The sequence below is a fragment of the Petaurus breviceps genome, unplaced genomic scaffold (genome assembly GCF_028583685.1).
Source record: "Petaurus breviceps papuanus isolate PSGF00001 unplaced genomic scaffold, PetGlider_PUasm1.0 551, whole genome shotgun sequence".
Classification (NCBI taxonomy): domain Eukaryota; kingdom Metazoa; phylum Chordata; class Mammalia; order Diprotodontia; family Petauridae; genus Petaurus; species Petaurus breviceps.
The window spans coordinates 10451719-10469366 of record NW_027186372.1 but is presented as its reverse complement, the minus strand read 5'-3'; the positions used below and the strand labels follow the sequence as shown (position 1 = coordinate 10469366).

Sequence of the window (17648 nt, the reverse complement as noted above, 5' to 3'; positions counted from 1 at the left end):
TATCTATCTATCTATCTATCTATCTATCTATCTATCTATCTATCTATCTATCTATCTATCATCTGTCTGTCTCTCTGCCTGTCTGTCTGTCTATCTATTCATTCATTCATTCGTTTGTTTTTTTGTTTATTTCCCTACCCCAGCCTCAATCAGAACTCTCCTTTCTTGTGTCTAATGCCCTCATGGTTTGGTCTTCGAATATAATTAATCTGACAAAAAGCAAGGATGAGTTAATAAATCAATAGCTTAAACTGTTGCCTCTCTGAGATCACTGTATTTTTTAAAGGGACTTTCTGATGACAATATCTTAACCTAAAGGGCTAATTTAATTAGTAAGGTTTTAGATGTCAATGGCAGACTGTCAGGTTTATAATGGAGTAAGTTAGGACTGGTTATAGATTATTAAATTTTCAGTGTGATAATTTTCACCATGGAAATTAACAAATACTGCAAATCTGGGATTGATTTATTATTTCATTGACTCTCTGGACTTAAAGTAATGGTGACAATGGTAGTAATGCAGATTAAATATAAAAGTATCATGAGTACTTCTCCCCCCTCAAGAGCTGCTTAGATGCACACTCCTAAGTAAGGGTGACATATTCAGATTTAGAGGACCTCTCAGTGACCCTCAAATCACAGTAAGGAGGTCACTGCTACCTCTATCCATTCATAGGATAAATCATATTCACAGTGAATGAGACATAGAATACCAGACCTGTAAGTAAAATTAGAGATCATTTAACAGCGTCCCTTCTTTTACAAAGGAGGAAAATGAGGCAAAAGATCAGATCTGGGATTGTGTATGGGTTTGGGGGCTAGTTTGGAAGTCAGTTTCTAATTTTACAGAGCAGAGTACTCTCACCAGCTGAAAAGACACAGCTGGCTGGTTTGGCTTTGAGACAACTCTCTCTCATTTGAAAATGATTTTTAATTTCATTTTCCTATGGGGAGGAGAGCAAGGGGAATTTTGTTTACCAGAAAGTGGGAAACCCAGATGGAGATCAAGAGAGGGAAACAGGCAGGTCTTTGGGCAAATTTAAAAGGAAAAGTCACAAGGCACATAAATTCACTAGTGTCTTTAGATTAGGGTGGGTTATGGAGGAGGGAGGGTATCATCCAGCTGGGACCTGGGTATCCCCAACTTCCCTATTGGAGTTATAGCCCTGGATTTGATTATCTTGATATGGTTTCCTTTTCCCTGTATTTAGGAACCAGAATGAGATATGAGTGCATAGTACCAGATGTGCACAGGATAGGTTTGCCAGCCCTGGCTGAAAACAAGGGAAAGTTCAACCTATAGGTAATGGAGTACCAAATGGGAAACATCTGGGAAGCCTCAAATATTATCATAATAGTGATAACACTTTAAATATACATAATATCTTTCTCAATGGGCTTCATGCTTTGCTCTGACTAAAATAAAAAATTTCTTCTGTTCCATCCATGACCGGCTGGCTTCTCTGAGAGACTTGGATTTTGGCTGGAAGTATACAGGTAAAATCCAACCAGTTTTTCCAGACTGGCTCATCCCAGTTTCACAGAATGTTGTTCTGGGAGACACTAGGAAGGAGTAGAACCCATAATCTGCCTTACTTCCTCTGTCAGTTGCTATTTGGAACAAATTGATCCCTAATTCTCTTTTTAACTATTTCTCTGTCTTCCCTCCTTTTTCCTGAGTGGCTGCATTCTCTCTTTCTCTGTTTATCTCTGTCTCTGCATTTTTGTTATAAATTTAATGAATGCAAAAGGAAAAGAAATAATATTTCTATATTCCATTCTGTATTAAAAGCAAAACAGGAAAAATGATTATATGTGAAATCACAACATATAATACATAAAGCTTACTTTTTCATTTTTATACATCTTTTAAAGTCTTGCTTTATATGTATATAGATATATATATAATTAATTCTCTGTTAAAATATTTTCAAACCTCTCCTCCTTCTCTTTGTTTCTCTCTGAATTTTCTTCTGTTCTCTTCTGTGTGTTAAAAAAAATTCAATTTCCATTTTCTTTTTATTCTTTGGAAGAACCATGACCATAAATAAAAAGCAAAATGCAATCTTTATGATAAATGATCATAGTCAAGAAAAAACAAACCCACAAATTGGTCATATCCAAAAATACGTGTCTCGTCCTAAACAAGAGTCCATCACCACCGCCCTATCAGTAATACAGTTCACGTCATCATGAGTTCTCTGGAATTGTAGTGATCAGAGTTTTTAAGTCTTTCAAAGTTGTCGTCTTTGCAATATTGGTGTTACTGCATGAACTGTCCTCCTGAATATGCTTACTTCTGTCAGCCTCACTTCCTGTTTTCCCAGGCTTCCCCTTTCATCATTTCTTATAGTATAATAATATTCCATTACATTAATTTATCATAATTTGTTTGGCAATTCTCCAAATGATGAGCACTTCCTTTGTTTCCAGTTCTTTGCTATAATAAAAAAAGAGCTACTGTCGATATGTTTGTACATATGGATCTTCTTCATTCCAAGGATCATATTCTCTTTGGAATATAGATATAGTAGTAGCATCACTGGCTATGCACAGTTGAGTGACATTTTGAGTACAGCTCCTAATTACATTCCAGAATAGGGGGAGACCAATTCACAACTCTACCAACAGGTTATGCCCTGTCTTTCTGCAACCCCTCTAACAATTGTCATTTTCCTTTTTTGTCATTTTTTTTTGCCAGTCTGATAGATGTAAGGTAGAAAACCCTGTCTCTCATTGTCTTTCTTTTTAAAATCTCTACCTCTTCCTCTCTCCCCTGCTCTTTCTCTCCTCTTCACTCTCCCCCTTCTTTTCCTTCTCTCTGTCTCTTTTACTCCTTTCCTTCATTTATTCAATAAACATCTGTTAAGCATCTGCTATTTGTCAGGCACTATGCTATGGACTAGAGATACAGAAACAAAAAGGAGTTTGTATGCAACTTATGGGAATCAATATGCACATAGATCAACAAATGCAATGTATTTATTCCTTTTTCAATAATTTTGTTCAATAATTCTTACCCTTTCCCTCTGTCTCCTAACTTTAGAATGATGGGTCTTGTGGGCATAGACAGTAGCTGCTGCCATTCTCAGTGATTACCATTCCCCATTCCCAGTGTGTGTCCATGCCCCTTGGTTATCCATCTAGGGCCCCCTGACCCTAAGCATCTCCCTGTGTCATCAGAGAGAAAATAAAATCAGACTTGCTTTGTGAGAATCTTCCTCCTCCCCATTAAATCCATGACCTTCATGGTTAAGCTAACCTACTGTTCAGAAAACAAAATCAATCAACAAGTTTACCATGTGCCAGGTACTGTGCTAATAGAATAAAAAGGAAGACAAAGACAGCCTTTGCCCCAAGGAGCTTACATTCGAATGAGTTTTAAAGACTCAGAATTCTCATGCATACACTAATAAGAGTTAGAAAAACTTAATAATGTATAGACCTGTTGTTGACATCCATGGCTAACCCTTCTCTCCTTCCCTCCTTCTACCATGGCATGACTATTGAAGTCCCCTCCCTTCACTCTCTCTCTCTCTCTCTCTCTCTCTCTCTCTCTCTCTCTCTCTCACACACACACACACACACACACACCCATACCAGTGGTATCCTTTCCATTGAATCCCTTTGGTTTCTCCATGTCTCTCTCCCTGAGTGACCCATTTTAGATCTTGGACATTCTCTTGAACATGCTATGATAACACCTACTGGATTTATACCTTATTGACCCAATTAATATTTATGGAAGCCTCCTTGAAATCCCCCAACTGGATACATGCGCTTATATTCCTTTAACTCTTTCTTCTTCTCCTTCAGTTAGCAAAATTCTGTGATTCTGAGGCTGATGTGACTGATTCTGGTAGTGTAAACTTGAACACACTGCTTAAAAAGTGGAGTCAGTCAATAAGCATTTAGTAAGTGCCTACTAGCCCTGTGCTAAGTGTTTGAATCTTGATCCCTGCATATTTTTGTAGTCCCACCTAGGTTTATTTGTTTGCAGCACTGCTTGAAGCTGGACAAGATGACCCCAAGAGACCCATCTTGGCTTTGGGGGTCTTGTGGGTCCTGGTGCTAGGTTTGTCTGAGTTCAAAAGCTTTTTGGGAAAGACCACGGAAGGATAACCCCTTCTGATGAATCATGGGACTGTGAGCACTTTATTTCACTACAAGAGATGGGTTGAAAATTAAGGGGGAGGCAGAAGCTCATTAGCTGCATGATTTATTAAAAGCTAATGAATGCTTTCTGCTCCCAGCCAGCAATTATATCAAAATGCATTTTTTCCCTTGGTGTCTAACTTGATCATGTCTAAATGTCCATTATTTCATGCTCACCTTGGGATGTCTGGGAGAGAGAACAGGTATAAGATTTCTCAAAATATGGCAGCAGGACCCCTAACAGATTAAATAGGAGAAGAGTGGAAAAAGAGATAAGCAACATCCACAGCATATTTTGGACCAGCTATAGTAAGAGAATCATTAATGGATAGAGCCTTGTGATTGAGGTTAGGAAACTTGAACTCAAATCCTGCACAGGCACTTACTAGTTGAATGTGCTTGGACAAGTTACATTCTCTCCCAGCCTCAGTTTTCTCTTCTATAAAATGGGAATAACAATAACACCTACCGCCTAGTCTTGGAATAAGATTCGAATGATATAGCATATGCCAAGTACTTTTCAGATCTTAAGGTGCTCCATGAATATCAGCTATTATCATTGTATCTGTATGGCCATCTCCACTAGGTATTCTTAAGAAGTAGATTTTCTAGACTGGTCTCACCAAATCTCATGCAGGAGAGATTGAGGGCCCTTGAGAGGTGAGGACATTCCTGTGTACCATAATCTTTTATGAACATTAAGCAGTCCTATGTAGATTCCACATAAATTAGCATTCATTATTTAGGTCACTTGGCTAAGCACTTATCATAAAAAAATTATGGTGCTGATCAGATTTCTCTAATGCTAGTAGAGTGTAAGCTCCCAGAGATGAAGAACTGTTTGAGATTTGTCTTTGTATCACAAGTATATAGCACAAGGCCCAGTACATATTAAGTATTTAATGAATATTTGTTGATTTGAATTCAGAAGCAAGGAATACTCATAGATTTTGAAATCCCAGATTTGCCATTTATTTGGTGGTGATTTGTACCCTGACACTAACCTTAACACTCTAATCCTAACCCTTATACCCTTTGTATTTTTGCAAAGGGAGTTAGCTGTGGCATAATGAATAGAGAGCTACCCTCAGAGTCAAGAAGCTTGGGTTCAAATCCTGTCTCTGACACATACTGACTGTATGAACTTGGGTAGATCACCTAACCTAAGCAGATAAGTGGTGCTGTGGATGGAGTTCTGGGTCTGGAGTTAAGAAGACATGTGTCCAAATTGGGCTTCATTCATTTACTTGCTAGTTGTGTGACCTTGTGTAAATCACTTAACTTTCTCTGCCTCAGTTTCCTCACCTGTAAAACAGGGATAATAATAGCATGCCTCTCTCCCAGGGTTGTTGTAAGGATAAAATGAGATAATATTTGGTAAGTACTGTGTAAACCTTAAAGCTCCATATAAATGCTAGTTATTATGATTATTGTTATTTCTGTATGTGACTTTGAGCAAGTCATTTAACTTCTTAGTGATTCAGGTAGCTTTTTAAGACTATGAGCTTCAGATGAGGTGCTGGTATATATTGTTATTGAAGATGAGATCATAGGTCTGTACTGAAACAAAAAATTATTTCTTGAATCAGCCTGTGCTTCTCAAACTGGAATTTCCAAGGGAGAAGAGAATATTTGGAAGATTCTCTCTAAATTGCTTTCAGTACAATTACTTAATAAAGAGACACAATTGGCAATGCTTTTGAAGAATTCCCCCCAAAATTAGAGATCTCGGGAGGCAGAGTGAAAGAAGCCTAGCACAGACATTTTGAGGACTGAATTTAATTTAGCCAATCAATAACAATTTATTAATAAGCCCCTACTTAATAGGCAGGACCTGGCCTGGGTCCTGGAAATACAAAGACAAAAATGATACAGTCCTTGACTTCAAGGACCTAATATTATATCAGAAGAGCTTATATTTCCTAAGCTTCTATTGGACTGAGACATGCTTTAAAAACAGATTTCCCAGGCTGCCAGGAAGATATCTCAGTGTGTCCTATTCCATGGAGATGTTCCATGACAATCAAAGGAAAGGGAATCCTATAATTCTAAGGGTCTTCCTTCTTATCTTTGCTTACTCTGAGGGAACATGGAGATAACATGGAGTCAGCTACCTAACTATGCCTTCTGTGACTGCAGGGTCCTGAAGGGAGATCCACCAGGTAGGAGCTGTGAGAATGAATGAATGAATGAGTGAAAATTTATTTATCAATGATTTAATATATCCTGAGAAGTGTGGCAAGTGCTGGGGAATGCAAATTGAAAAGAAGGCTGTTTTTGCTCTCAAGGAGCTCACATTCTAACCAGAGGAGACAACATAACACAGGAGGATTCAGCTGAAGGGTGACTGGCAAGGACCCAAAGTCCTTACGATGCCTCAAGGTGTCTGTCCTACAGAATAAGGGAGCATGGAGGAGAGTGGCCCACTGCCACGGAGAATAGGGAACTGGGAAATTCCAAATCTTGCTCCACTACTATCCTTAGGAATGGAGCAATGATTCAGGGCGTCCTCCAGAAGGGGTGGAGATGTGGGAACGGTACTTGGAAAAGAGAGGAAAAGGGAAAAGCATCCAGGAATTTGGAGAGTGAATGCTGGCTTCTCCTGGTGCCAACTAGGACTCACCAGGAGCCTCCTATAGAGGTCTATGGTAGGGGAGGGACAAGGAGGTTCCCACATATTTCTAGCTAACAGTCCTAGCTGGGGGCCTCTCAGCTCCCCCAGTAGGGTGTGAGGGGGAGAAGAGCACCTTCAGTAGATTCAAATATATGTATAGCCCTTGCTCTTGTCTTTCCGTACGTTAGGTTCATGGGTATATAAAGGCATCGTGGATGGTAAAGTGAAGAGAGTACTTGACTTGGAATCAAAAGGTCCGGTTTCAAGTCCTGCCCCCATCATCCGCTAAATAGACAAACCACTGAAACTTTCTGAGCCTCAGTTCCCTCACCTATAAAAAATGGAGAGAATATTTACACTACTTGCCTCATAGTGGTGTAAGTGAAGCAATTTGTAGACCTTTAAGGGTTATATTAATGTGAACTAATATCAGTTTAAATCACCAACTATTTATGACCACTGTGACACAAGAGGAGGCAAGGTCCCAATCTAAAGGTGAGCCAGAGCGGTGCTTTTGGCTGGAAATCCATCAAACAGAACAAAGAAAGGTATCACGTGGTCAGGTGTTATTATGTGTTATGTATCACAAGTGCTGTAGGAACTTGGAGAACAGAGACATTTCTGTGTCCTGAGGCTGAGTGAAGGCTTCATGAAGCAATGAAGGTTTAGGCTTTCCCAGGATGCCAGGAAGATATCCCAATGTGTCCTATGGAGATACTCCCTCACAATCAAAGGAAAGGGAATCCTATGATAATTCTGAGGGTCTTCCTTCCTGTCTCTCGGGAACATGGAAATACATGGACTCAGCTCCCTAACTATACCTTCTGTGACTGCAGGGTCCTGGAGGGAGATCCACTGGGTAGGAGCTGTGAGGATGCATGAATGAGTGAGAAATCATTCATCAATGATTTAATATGTTCTGAGCAGTGTGGCAAGTTCTGGGGAATGCAAATTGAAAAGAAGACTGTTTTTGCTCTCAAGGAGCTCACATTCTAGGATTTTTATAGACCAAGAGGAAGGGAGAGGTTACATTCTATGTGGGAAGAGAAGCATGAGCAAAGCGGGACATAGAAATCAGCTTCACTTTTGAGTAAACACTTAGGAGACACGCCAGGCTGGAGGCTGTCCAGGTGTTAGGAAACTAAGGGTTTCACTTAAGGGTGAAACCACTTAAGGGTGGGTGTTAGGAAAAGGAAAGTTGTTCAGGTAGGATGGGGCATAATGTGCATGGAGTTTGGGCTTAGTCTCATAGGCAGTAGAGAGTCATGGTAGGCTTTGGAGCAAGTGTGTCACATGGTAAATATTTATCTCACGACGGTAGCTGGATTGGACTGGAAGATGAAGAGACTAAATAGAGGGAGACAGTTTTGAATAGACCCCAAAAAGAATGTTGGGGGGGACGGTTTCAGTTGTGCCTGAGCTGTGAGGTGGTGATTGGTTCCTATCTCTGTGCTGCAAGTATGGAGAGGGACTGATTGAGTTTCACCATCATGATAATAAGTATCCCCCCAGTTAGCATGAAGGTGGGCCAAAAGAGCCACTTTAACAGGGTCTGCGGGGTATAGAGCCTCACGAGAAGGATGCTCTTCTCAGTCTCGTCAGGGTCTGAGTAGCAGGGAAAGGTCTGGCGCTCTAGGAATCTGACCCTGATGTTCTCCACCTTTGTCCTGGCCTGCTGGTAATCCTCCAAGCTCTCAGGGATGTAAGTACACTGTAGAAGAGAATGAGAAAATCTGCAATGATGGAAAACAGCTGGAAACAGAGAGCATCCACCCACAGCTCTCAGTGTTGGGGGCAGGGGCATTGTGTAGAAGGGATCATAGCCAGGAAAACAAGAAGGAATAGGACCGCCACTGTGGAAAAAGTTTATGGACGATGATGGAGACTCAGCTCACGCCCAGGGATCTTCTGTTTGAAGCTTTTCTTTACCCCTCTACTAACAGTAGGCTTCATCAGATTGCCAAAGTAGTCCATGACAGAAAGAAGGTTAAGAACCCTTGCATACTACAATACGTCCCTACCTAAAGTTACCCTGAGCCCTTTACAAGGCAACTGATCCTGTCTTCTAAGGAGTGGCGGTGAGGACTTTATTTAGCACGTAGATGCCTAACACCTACTAGTCATGGGAGCCCAGGAGTACTGTGGGATGTCAAACCTGAAGCTCTCCTGGGCCATTCCTTCCGCCAATCTTCATTGCACTAAAGTCTCAGCCCAATTTCCAGGGGAGTCAAATTGAGTTCAGTTGTCAAAATCTCTCTTCCTCGTGGCATCCTCTCCCCTGTAGCCCCAGTCTCACCTCCAGCATTCCTGGTGACAATAGGGAGGCTCAGGAGTCCCCAGCGCACATATCCAGGGAGCCTGTAAGGACTTCTACCCTAGGAGGTGTTAGTCTATCTCTCCTGTACTTCTCTCTGCTCTTTGCCTTCTTGGCTGGTCCCTGAGGACTGCCTCCCCACTCTGCCTCCCCACCCACGTTCTATAAATTAGTGGATGCAGAACAAGAAACTGGACCAAATGGGCAGCTGTCTGGCAGAGGCAAACAGTGAGGGCAGGCTTGCCAAATCACCCTATTTGCAACCTCCTATTAGAGCTGTAATTGGCCAGTACTCGTGAATAGGAAGTAGAGCGATGATCGGCTGGAGGCTGTAAACACACAGTTGAAGGCCAGCCGGAGGTTTGGCTTGACCCACAATGACAGCTTATTAGGGGAAAGCGTGGACATCTCTGCCTGTTCTCACCTTCATTGCCAGACTGAATCTGGAGCGATGCCTGCTTCTCCCTCTCAACCTCCCCCCAAGGTCAATTGATTAGAGCCATCTAGTAAATGAGGTCCAGAAGTAAACTGGTTGTCCTGATGCCCCCAGAACTTCTCTCCAATGCACCAGCCATCTCTCCCACTTGCCTAGCACTAATGGTTTCCTGCCTTTGGTTGGTGGGTCTGGGGTTCTTTTGAAAACTAGGCAAGAGACAAGGGCTAACAGAATGGAATTGGTGAGGCACAGAATCATGGAATTTTCCCATCCTTACATAGGCTCCCAGAAAAAAAGGATAAAACCCTGTTCTGTGAGAACTTCAGGGTTATGTTTAGGGTTATATCCAGTTCTGATGATTCTCTGTGGAGTTGAACTATCTGTAGTTTCTATCAAGGGTTCATAGATTTAGAATTGGAAGAGGTCTTAGAGGTCATCTCATCTAACTTTCTCATTTTACAGATGAGGGTTAAATGACCTATTCAGGGTCACACAGGGTAGGCATTGAACCTAGGTCCCCTGCCTCCAGAGTTAGCATTCCTTCCACTCCTTAACTCTACCTAAGAGTTGATTTTCCAGATGGTCCCTTCCAAAACATTTGCCTGAGTTGCCTCGTGGGGTGCCCTTTGGTTTCTCTAGGAGACAAGATAACACATTCATCATCTATTATGCTCCTATTTATAACTTTCTTGCTCTTACCTGGCAGTTTTTTTCTTTTGTCTCCTCTGTGTGGTACAGAATGGCACTCTTTCCAATGGCAGACACATTGACCCACAGACATGGGTACTGGGGAACCTTCTTGCCATCCAACTTCTCATGGTCCCTTATGTCTGTTTCAATCAGGTGGCAGATGGATTCCCTGCTCCATACACTGGAAGAAACATATATGCACACAAGGGCATAGGCAGAAATGAGAACAGAGCCATACTTTGGTGGCCACTAACACTGTGCCAGGAGGATTGACTCCCTCAGTTTTCCCAACCACTCCCAGTCACTATTTGGTAGTAATTAAACTGGACCTATGCATACCCTTTTCCTGTTCCATGTAAGGAATCCTCTCAATTATTTGTTTTTTTGTTTGTTTTATTGTTTGACCTTCATTCATTTTTTTTTTTTTGCTTTTTCGTGGGCAATTGGGATTAAGTGACTTGCCCAAGGTCACACAGCTAGTTTTTGCGTTAAGTGTCTGAGGCCGGATTTGAACTCAGGTCCTCCTGACTCTAGGGAAGGTGCTCTATTCACTGTGCCACATAGGTGCCCCAAAGGATTTTGAAGTAATTTTTTTTAATTTTGCTTTTTTTGGAAGGGCAACTGGGGTTAAGTGACTTGCCCAAGGTCACACAGCTGGTAAGTGTGTCAGGTGTCTGAGGTCGGATTTGAACTCAGGTCCTCCTGACTCCAGGGCCAGTGCTCTATTCACTGCACCACCTAGCCACCCTTGACCTTCATTCTTGAAGAGGACCATGACATTAGGAAGGTGATGTCATGACTTGTAAGTGAATTGGATTTAGGTGAGGGAGGGCTGTGCAAAGTCACCAGCCTCACATTCGCCTCTGGAGTCAACTGGGTCCAGTAGAAAGGGCAAAAGCAGCTAGATGGGATCCACTGATTGGTATTTAACAGAGAAGAGGAATCAAAATATCAAATGGGGAAGGGATCTTTGCAATTATCTAATCCAAGAGTGCCATTTTATGGATGAGGAAACTGAGGCCCAGATAGAGGGAAATGGTCAAGTCAAAACTCAGAGTTAATTAATAGCAGAATCTGAACCATAACCTTGGGGCTCCATTCTGGGAAAGCTCAAAGAATGGATGTCAGCTAAGATTCCCAGTTCAACGTGGTATACAGGAGATATCCAATGGAGAATTGTAATTTCATGTCAAGTACATCAGAATCTTGGGGCTTATGATTTGGGTGAGCCTCTGTCTTAGCCTTGATAATACTGAAGAAAGAAGAGACAGCTATTTGCTTCTAATGTCCCCTGGTGTTGTTACTACATATGGACCACAGACTACTGACCCAAAAAGCCTCAGATATTCTCATCTCACATTTGTCAGCCATTCTGTTGGAAAGAGTACGAGAAAAAGACAAACAAGAATGCCTTCCAGACCAGGTGACCAGGATGGCAATGGAATCTGGACATCATATAGTCTGAGAGATGATTTGCAAGAGAGAAGACTGGGGTGGAGATACTATCTCCAGGAGGGTCAGTAGGTGCAATTCAGAGGGAGGCAGATTTGAGCTCCCTATGGGAGAACACATCCCCGTTGTTAGTCGTTAGGTCTCAGAGGACCAAAGCCATCAGGAGGGTTATATCTTGACTTGCAAGTGAATTGGATGTAAGTGAGGCAGAGTCATGCAAAGTCATCAGTCTCACTCTCCCCTCCAGAGTGATCTGAGTCCAGTGGGAAGGAATAGGTCAGGATGACTAGAGATGGCCTTGGATGTGGTGGAAAGCCTTGGCCTTTTTAAACGAAAGTCTTTCCTAGGTCTCTGTTTGTCTGAGAACAGCCATTCAGTAGTTAAAGACTAGGTTAGAACTGAAGCAAAAGATGGCCTTCGCAAAAGAATCTGAGAGTGGAAGACCCTGAGAGTTTTTGGCCAGAACACAACCCACTCTGAGCAAAAAAAAAACACAATGAGCAAGTGAGACATGGGCTGGAACCTATTATTGATCACACACTGAGAGCCAGAGTGATTTGGATTTAAAGGCGTAGTCAAGTGCCTCCATTTGAATCCCGATAGGCTTTATCAAAGCCCGGTTTTTCAGAGCTATATTTCAAGAAATCATAAATGAAAATTCTATGAGAGAAAAGAGTTAATTGTTCCAGCTTAAAACAACAACAAAAAACCAATGATCAAATAAATAAATAAATAGGAAAGGAAAAAAATCTAGCATCCAAATCCCAAGACGTTTTGTGAAGTATAAATGACCAAAATTTATATTCCTTATATATTTACATTCCTTTATATTCAGTTACAGTTGTCTGTAAACAGAATGGTTCCACACAACAATAGTATTGTCCCCGTCAAGGGAAGTGGTCAGAAGCTGAATGAACATCTGTCAAGGACATCATAGAGGGGAATTCTGCAGAGTCGAAGGCTGAGAAAAATCACTTCTCAGGTTCTTTTCAAACCAAGGCCAGTTATCCGTCATCATTAGAAACTCAATATTCTACCAGGATAATTGGCAAGAACAGGATCCCTTCAATGCTTTCATAGATGGTTCACTGCTTTTCAAAGTAAAACAATTTCTTTTCATAAAAAAATGAATGTAAAATAAAAAAATAATTGAAAAGAAGTCTTAACTAACAATGGCCAAAAAAAGGCAAAAAGAAATGCCTGGAATAAATTTGGGTCAGTGTGGCACAGTGTAAAGACCTGAATTTGGATTTGCTTCCTGACTTTGCTCTTTCCTACCTGAATGCTCTTAGACAAGCTATTTAACCACTTTGAGTCTCAGTTTCCTCATTTGTAAAATGAGGGAGGTGAACTAGATGGTCTCTGAGGTCCCTTCCAGCTTCAGTTCTATGATTCTAAGAAGCACCGATAGGATTCAGCATAGAATATTTCACTCCCTTTCATTTCTGTAGACTTAAGCTTTCCCAGAACACCTTAGGAAGGAAAGGCAGAAGGAGGGAGCCACAATGCTCAGAGGAGCTAAATTCTACTTGATTGGTGTAGGGGGAGAGGAAAGGGAAGGCTTATTTTTTTTTTTTTGATGGTTCCTATGTTCCAGCCAAACCTGACTCCATCTTATCCCACTTTGTGGTGTCCCTTCTCCAATGGGTAGAGAAGGAAGAGGCAAAGCTTGCAAGGCAGATAGGTTCCAAGACTAGGGACATAATGTAGGGGAAAGGGATTTGGGGTACCTCTTCTGGTGTAAGGGCAGCACGGTTGTCCCCAGGATGTAGTAGGTGATGGCAGAACACACCACCATGACTGCACCTAGGCACAGGGCACGCGTCTCTCCTCGGATCTGTGCCGTCACCAGATTTTTCCCCATCTTGACCTGTCTGGACACTCCTGGGGTTAGAGAGTCAAACAAGGAAATCCTAGATCAACAACCTCAGAGATAATGTAACCTTTCTGCTACTCAGGCAACTTTAAGACTATAAGTTATACACAGCTTGCAATCTCTTTAGGTATGCAGAGAATTTCTGTGCCCGTGAAATAACAGTTCCACGATTTTACACCTGGCTGATTAGAGGATTTAGCATTGGAAAGAACTTTAGAGACCAGATAGCCCAACCATTTCATGTTCCAGTCAAGGCAACCAAGGTCCACAGAGATCAAGTGACTTGCCCAAGGCCATATGGTTAATATGAGGAGTTATGATTTAAACTATTATATTATATTTTATATTAGTATTATATAATATTATAATATGTAGTTATTATATTATGTATAATAATATAATATATAATACATACTATGCACACAAGTATACATACATATGTATATGTGCATACATATAAGTGAGTACACATGCGAGTGTATGTTTATATATGTTGGTGAACAGGTGTGTGTGCATGCACATACACACTATATACATGCATACACATATATGTTTTGGTGTGTGCATATACATATATAAATGCGCATGCATACATATATACACACATACATACTTGTGTGTGTTTATTGAAGCTTAAAACCACTTTAAGACTTTTGGGCCTACCCTCTATGTCTGTATGCATCTAGCATTTTATAACACTTTAAGGTTTGGAAAATGCTTTGTAAATATTGTTTCATTTTAACCTCAAAAGAACCCTGGGAGTTAGGTGCTATTATTATACCCATTTTACAGCTGTGAAGACTGCGTCAGACAGAGGCTAGGGGATTTGCTCTGGGTCATATAAGTAACAAGTGTCTGAGACCCAATTTGAAGCTGGGTCTTCCTGACTTTGGATGTAGTGCTCTGTTCACTGTGCCTCCTAGCTGTCTATATTCTAAATCCAGTACTCTTTCCATTGAACCAGGGAGGAAAGACATTAATCCCTTTATCCCCCATTGCTATTGACTAATTTATTAAATTAACTAATTATTTCCCCCCAGAAACCAGAGTCTTAATGGACTAGGACCCTGGATAAATTAATCCTGGCAGAGGAGAGGTATTTGGAAAAGTCAACTAGCATGCACATGAGGTAGTGGAAGATAGGGGGAGAGTGGGATGGTCAGGCAGCCAGGGATCAGCATGAGGTCAATACAGTGAAGGTGGAGAGTTCCTAAAGGGGAAAAGAGAAAGTTTGAAAAGGGAAATGGATTTTAAGGTAAGATTGTAAAACTATTTAGTATTTTGGGGGATTCTCTTCAGATAGAGGAGTTTGTTAAACAGAGGAAATTGAACATTGGTAGGAATAGCCTTCAGATATAAGCTCTGCTTCCCAATTTGGCCTCAGTGGCTCTACTGGGACAGGTTGAGCAGGAGCCACTTAACCTCCTCATCTGTACAATGAGGCACTTGACCTTGATGTCTAAATTTATGTCATTTATTTAATAGCAACTAGTCATGATTATGATATAACAGAAAGAGTCTTTGGAGCAGAGGACCTAGATTGAGTTACGACCTGCATGACCTTGGGTTGTCAGTCACTTAACCTTTCTGGGCCTCAGTTTCCTTATATGTCAAGTGAAGGAGTTGGACTAGATGACCTTACTATGACCTTACTTCCAACTCTAAATCTCTTATTCTACTACCTATGGAACATTATGGTAGGTAATGGAAGAGATACAATGAAAATTAAAACATGGTTTTTTCCTTCATAGCATATATAATCTAACAGCAGTGATGCTATATATGTAGCAAATATTCAGTACAATATAAAAGTTTATAATAACTTTAACATAGAATACATAATATAACATAAGTATGGAATAAATGTGAGGTCAGAGAGAGAAAGATCATTTCTGGGTGAGGCGGCAGGCATCAAGTAAACCTTCCTGGAGGAGGCGGCATTTGAAAGTCAGAGAAGTTTCTTTTCTAGAATCCATTCACTGTATGGCATGGGAATGTATAAATTTGTTCATAGTCACAGACATGAATAGCGAGACTTCCTGGCAGCCCTAGGATGGATGCCCTCCACTGTGATCTTATATTTGGATTAGCCAGACTTGCTTGGGCAAATAGCATCCCTTTATGGGGGTAGGGATGGGGAGGTAGGGGGAAGTGCTGTGTAAGCAAAGAGGCAGGAAGGGGGAAGCCTCTGACTTCTCACACTAACATCTTCCTGAGAGTCATTATTACTTTTCCTCCTGACTAGTATGGGGTCTCTCTTTTCTCCCTGGGGTGCCATTCTCTGAACTCTGAGGGACCATGGGCCCTCATTGTGAAGGGCAGAGCACTGAATGCTCCAAATGAGACATCCTCCCCCTAAGCCCCACACCATCCTCGATATCCTGATGGCAAATATGGTTATGACAGGCTCTAAGTAACTCGGCCATCACTACCTCGGGATACATGGCTCAGAGAGGAAATGTATTTGCTTTAACACTGCCCTCCCCACCCTTCTACATCTGATGCCTTCTACCCAATCAATACTCTGCTACACATTTCCAAAGTTTCTGTCACCTACCCCCACAAACCCCCAAATATCCTTGGAGAAACAATTTTGCGAGACAGGCTTTAGAAAGTGCTCTCTGAGAGGTACTCACAGTGTCTACTGGTTCCTGAATTTGTCTTCACCTTTGAGAACAACTTCTTTTCGGAAGGCCCGATGGAGCCAGGAAGTTTTCCATTCCCCCACCCCCCACGCCTGCCCCAAGGACGCAGCCTGAGTTCCAGCAGGAAGCTTTGTTTTACAGGGCTCCTCCAGCTGTGGCTGGCCCTGGGCTCCCCATCCCTGAAGCAGTCTCTGTGCCCATACATGGTAAGGTATGAGACCCAGCATCCCTCAGGGACATAGATTTCAGAAGAGCAGGTACCCACAGAGTGGAAGCCATCTAATGCCTGTGGGTATTTTTTAAAAATTTCCTGAAGTCTGGGGGGGGGGGAATCAAAACTAATTTTTTTTAAAAGGTTGGGGGTGGGGAGAAGAAACTGAGCTGTGCTGTTACATTCCTCTGGAGGGAAGTAGAAGGAATATGGGTGCTCAGTTCACTTTGAAATACATCTTCATTTATCTCTGGGGCAAGGTGGGCAAGAATCCAAGGGGGAAATTATAGGAACAGAAGGCAAACCAGAGTTAGATATGAAAGGTATCAGTCTGCAGGGGTGCTCCCTGCCCTTGTGAATATCAGCTGGGTTACAAAAGTCACTGGAAACAGAAATAGTCTCTAATGCCTCTGGAGGTTCGTGGACACCTGTAAGTAGTCACAATCAATCAATAAGTATTTATTCAATACCTACGATATTCTCACCTACTATGTGTCAGGCATTGTACTAAGCACAATGGATACAAGGACAAAGAATAAGACAATTCCTATTTAGATGTATCTCAGACACTATAAAATTTGAGTTTGGGATAGGGTAAGAGTGTGAAGATTGATCAGTAAAAGTGTGATATAGTAAAAAAAAAAAAAGTTATCATTGGAGCCAGGAAGCTTGGGTAACTTCTCTGAGCATCAATTTTCTTATTTTAAAAAATGTGTAGAGAGGTTGAGATGAATAATATTTTCACTATCTACCTCACAAAACTGTTCTAAGGAGAGTGTAAACTTTAAAGTACTGTAATGGAGGGACTGGCTGACATGTTAGGTAACAGATATAGACCCAAAAGGAATGGCAAACTAGAACATTAGAGAGAATGGAGTAAGGCCGAATGTAATAGACATGAATGTAAAGTCTTACATTTGGGTTCAAAAAATCAGTTTCACAAGTAAGAGGTGTGCAAGGTGAGGTTAGCCAGCATTTCATCTGAAAAAACAAAAAAGAATGGTAGAGAGATGAGGACAAGCGGACCGTAAGTTCAGTGGGAGTCAATAGTATGATGGGGCTGTGAGAATACTTGTTGCAAACAAGTTCTACTGAGTCATAATGACCAATATAAGAAGAATGAATGAAAATAACTTATGCATGCATAAGTTAGGATTATAAGCATGCATAAGCAGGGATTCTTCATCTTTTTTAACTCATGGATGACTTTTCTGAGCATGTGGATGATCTAAATGTTTTTAAATGAATAAAATGA

The 17648-nt window shown here is 41.4% G+C and overlaps 2 protein-coding genes across 2 annotated transcripts in view; one reads left to right on the top strand and one right to left on the bottom strand.

Moving 5' to 3' along the window:
* The window catches only part of KCNIP1 (potassium voltage-gated channel interacting protein 1), a 590945-nt gene that overhangs the window by 42051 nt on the left and 531246 nt on the right, over window positions 1-17648 (top strand). The window lies entirely within an intron of this gene.
* Window positions 6050-16317, bottom strand: KCNMB1 (potassium calcium-activated channel subfamily M regulatory beta subunit 1). Its single transcript, XM_069102277.1, has 5 exons — window positions 16174-16317; window positions 13392-13545; window positions 10219-10390; window positions 7937-8480; window positions 6050-7884 (listed from the first exon to the last, which is right to left on the bottom strand). The coding sequence occupies exons 2-4, from the start codon at window positions 13523-13525 to the stop codon at window positions 8211-8213; spliced, it is 576 nt and encodes a 191-aa protein (XP_068958378.1). The 5' UTR covers window positions 13526-13545; window positions 16174-16317; the 3' UTR covers window positions 6050-7884; window positions 7937-8210.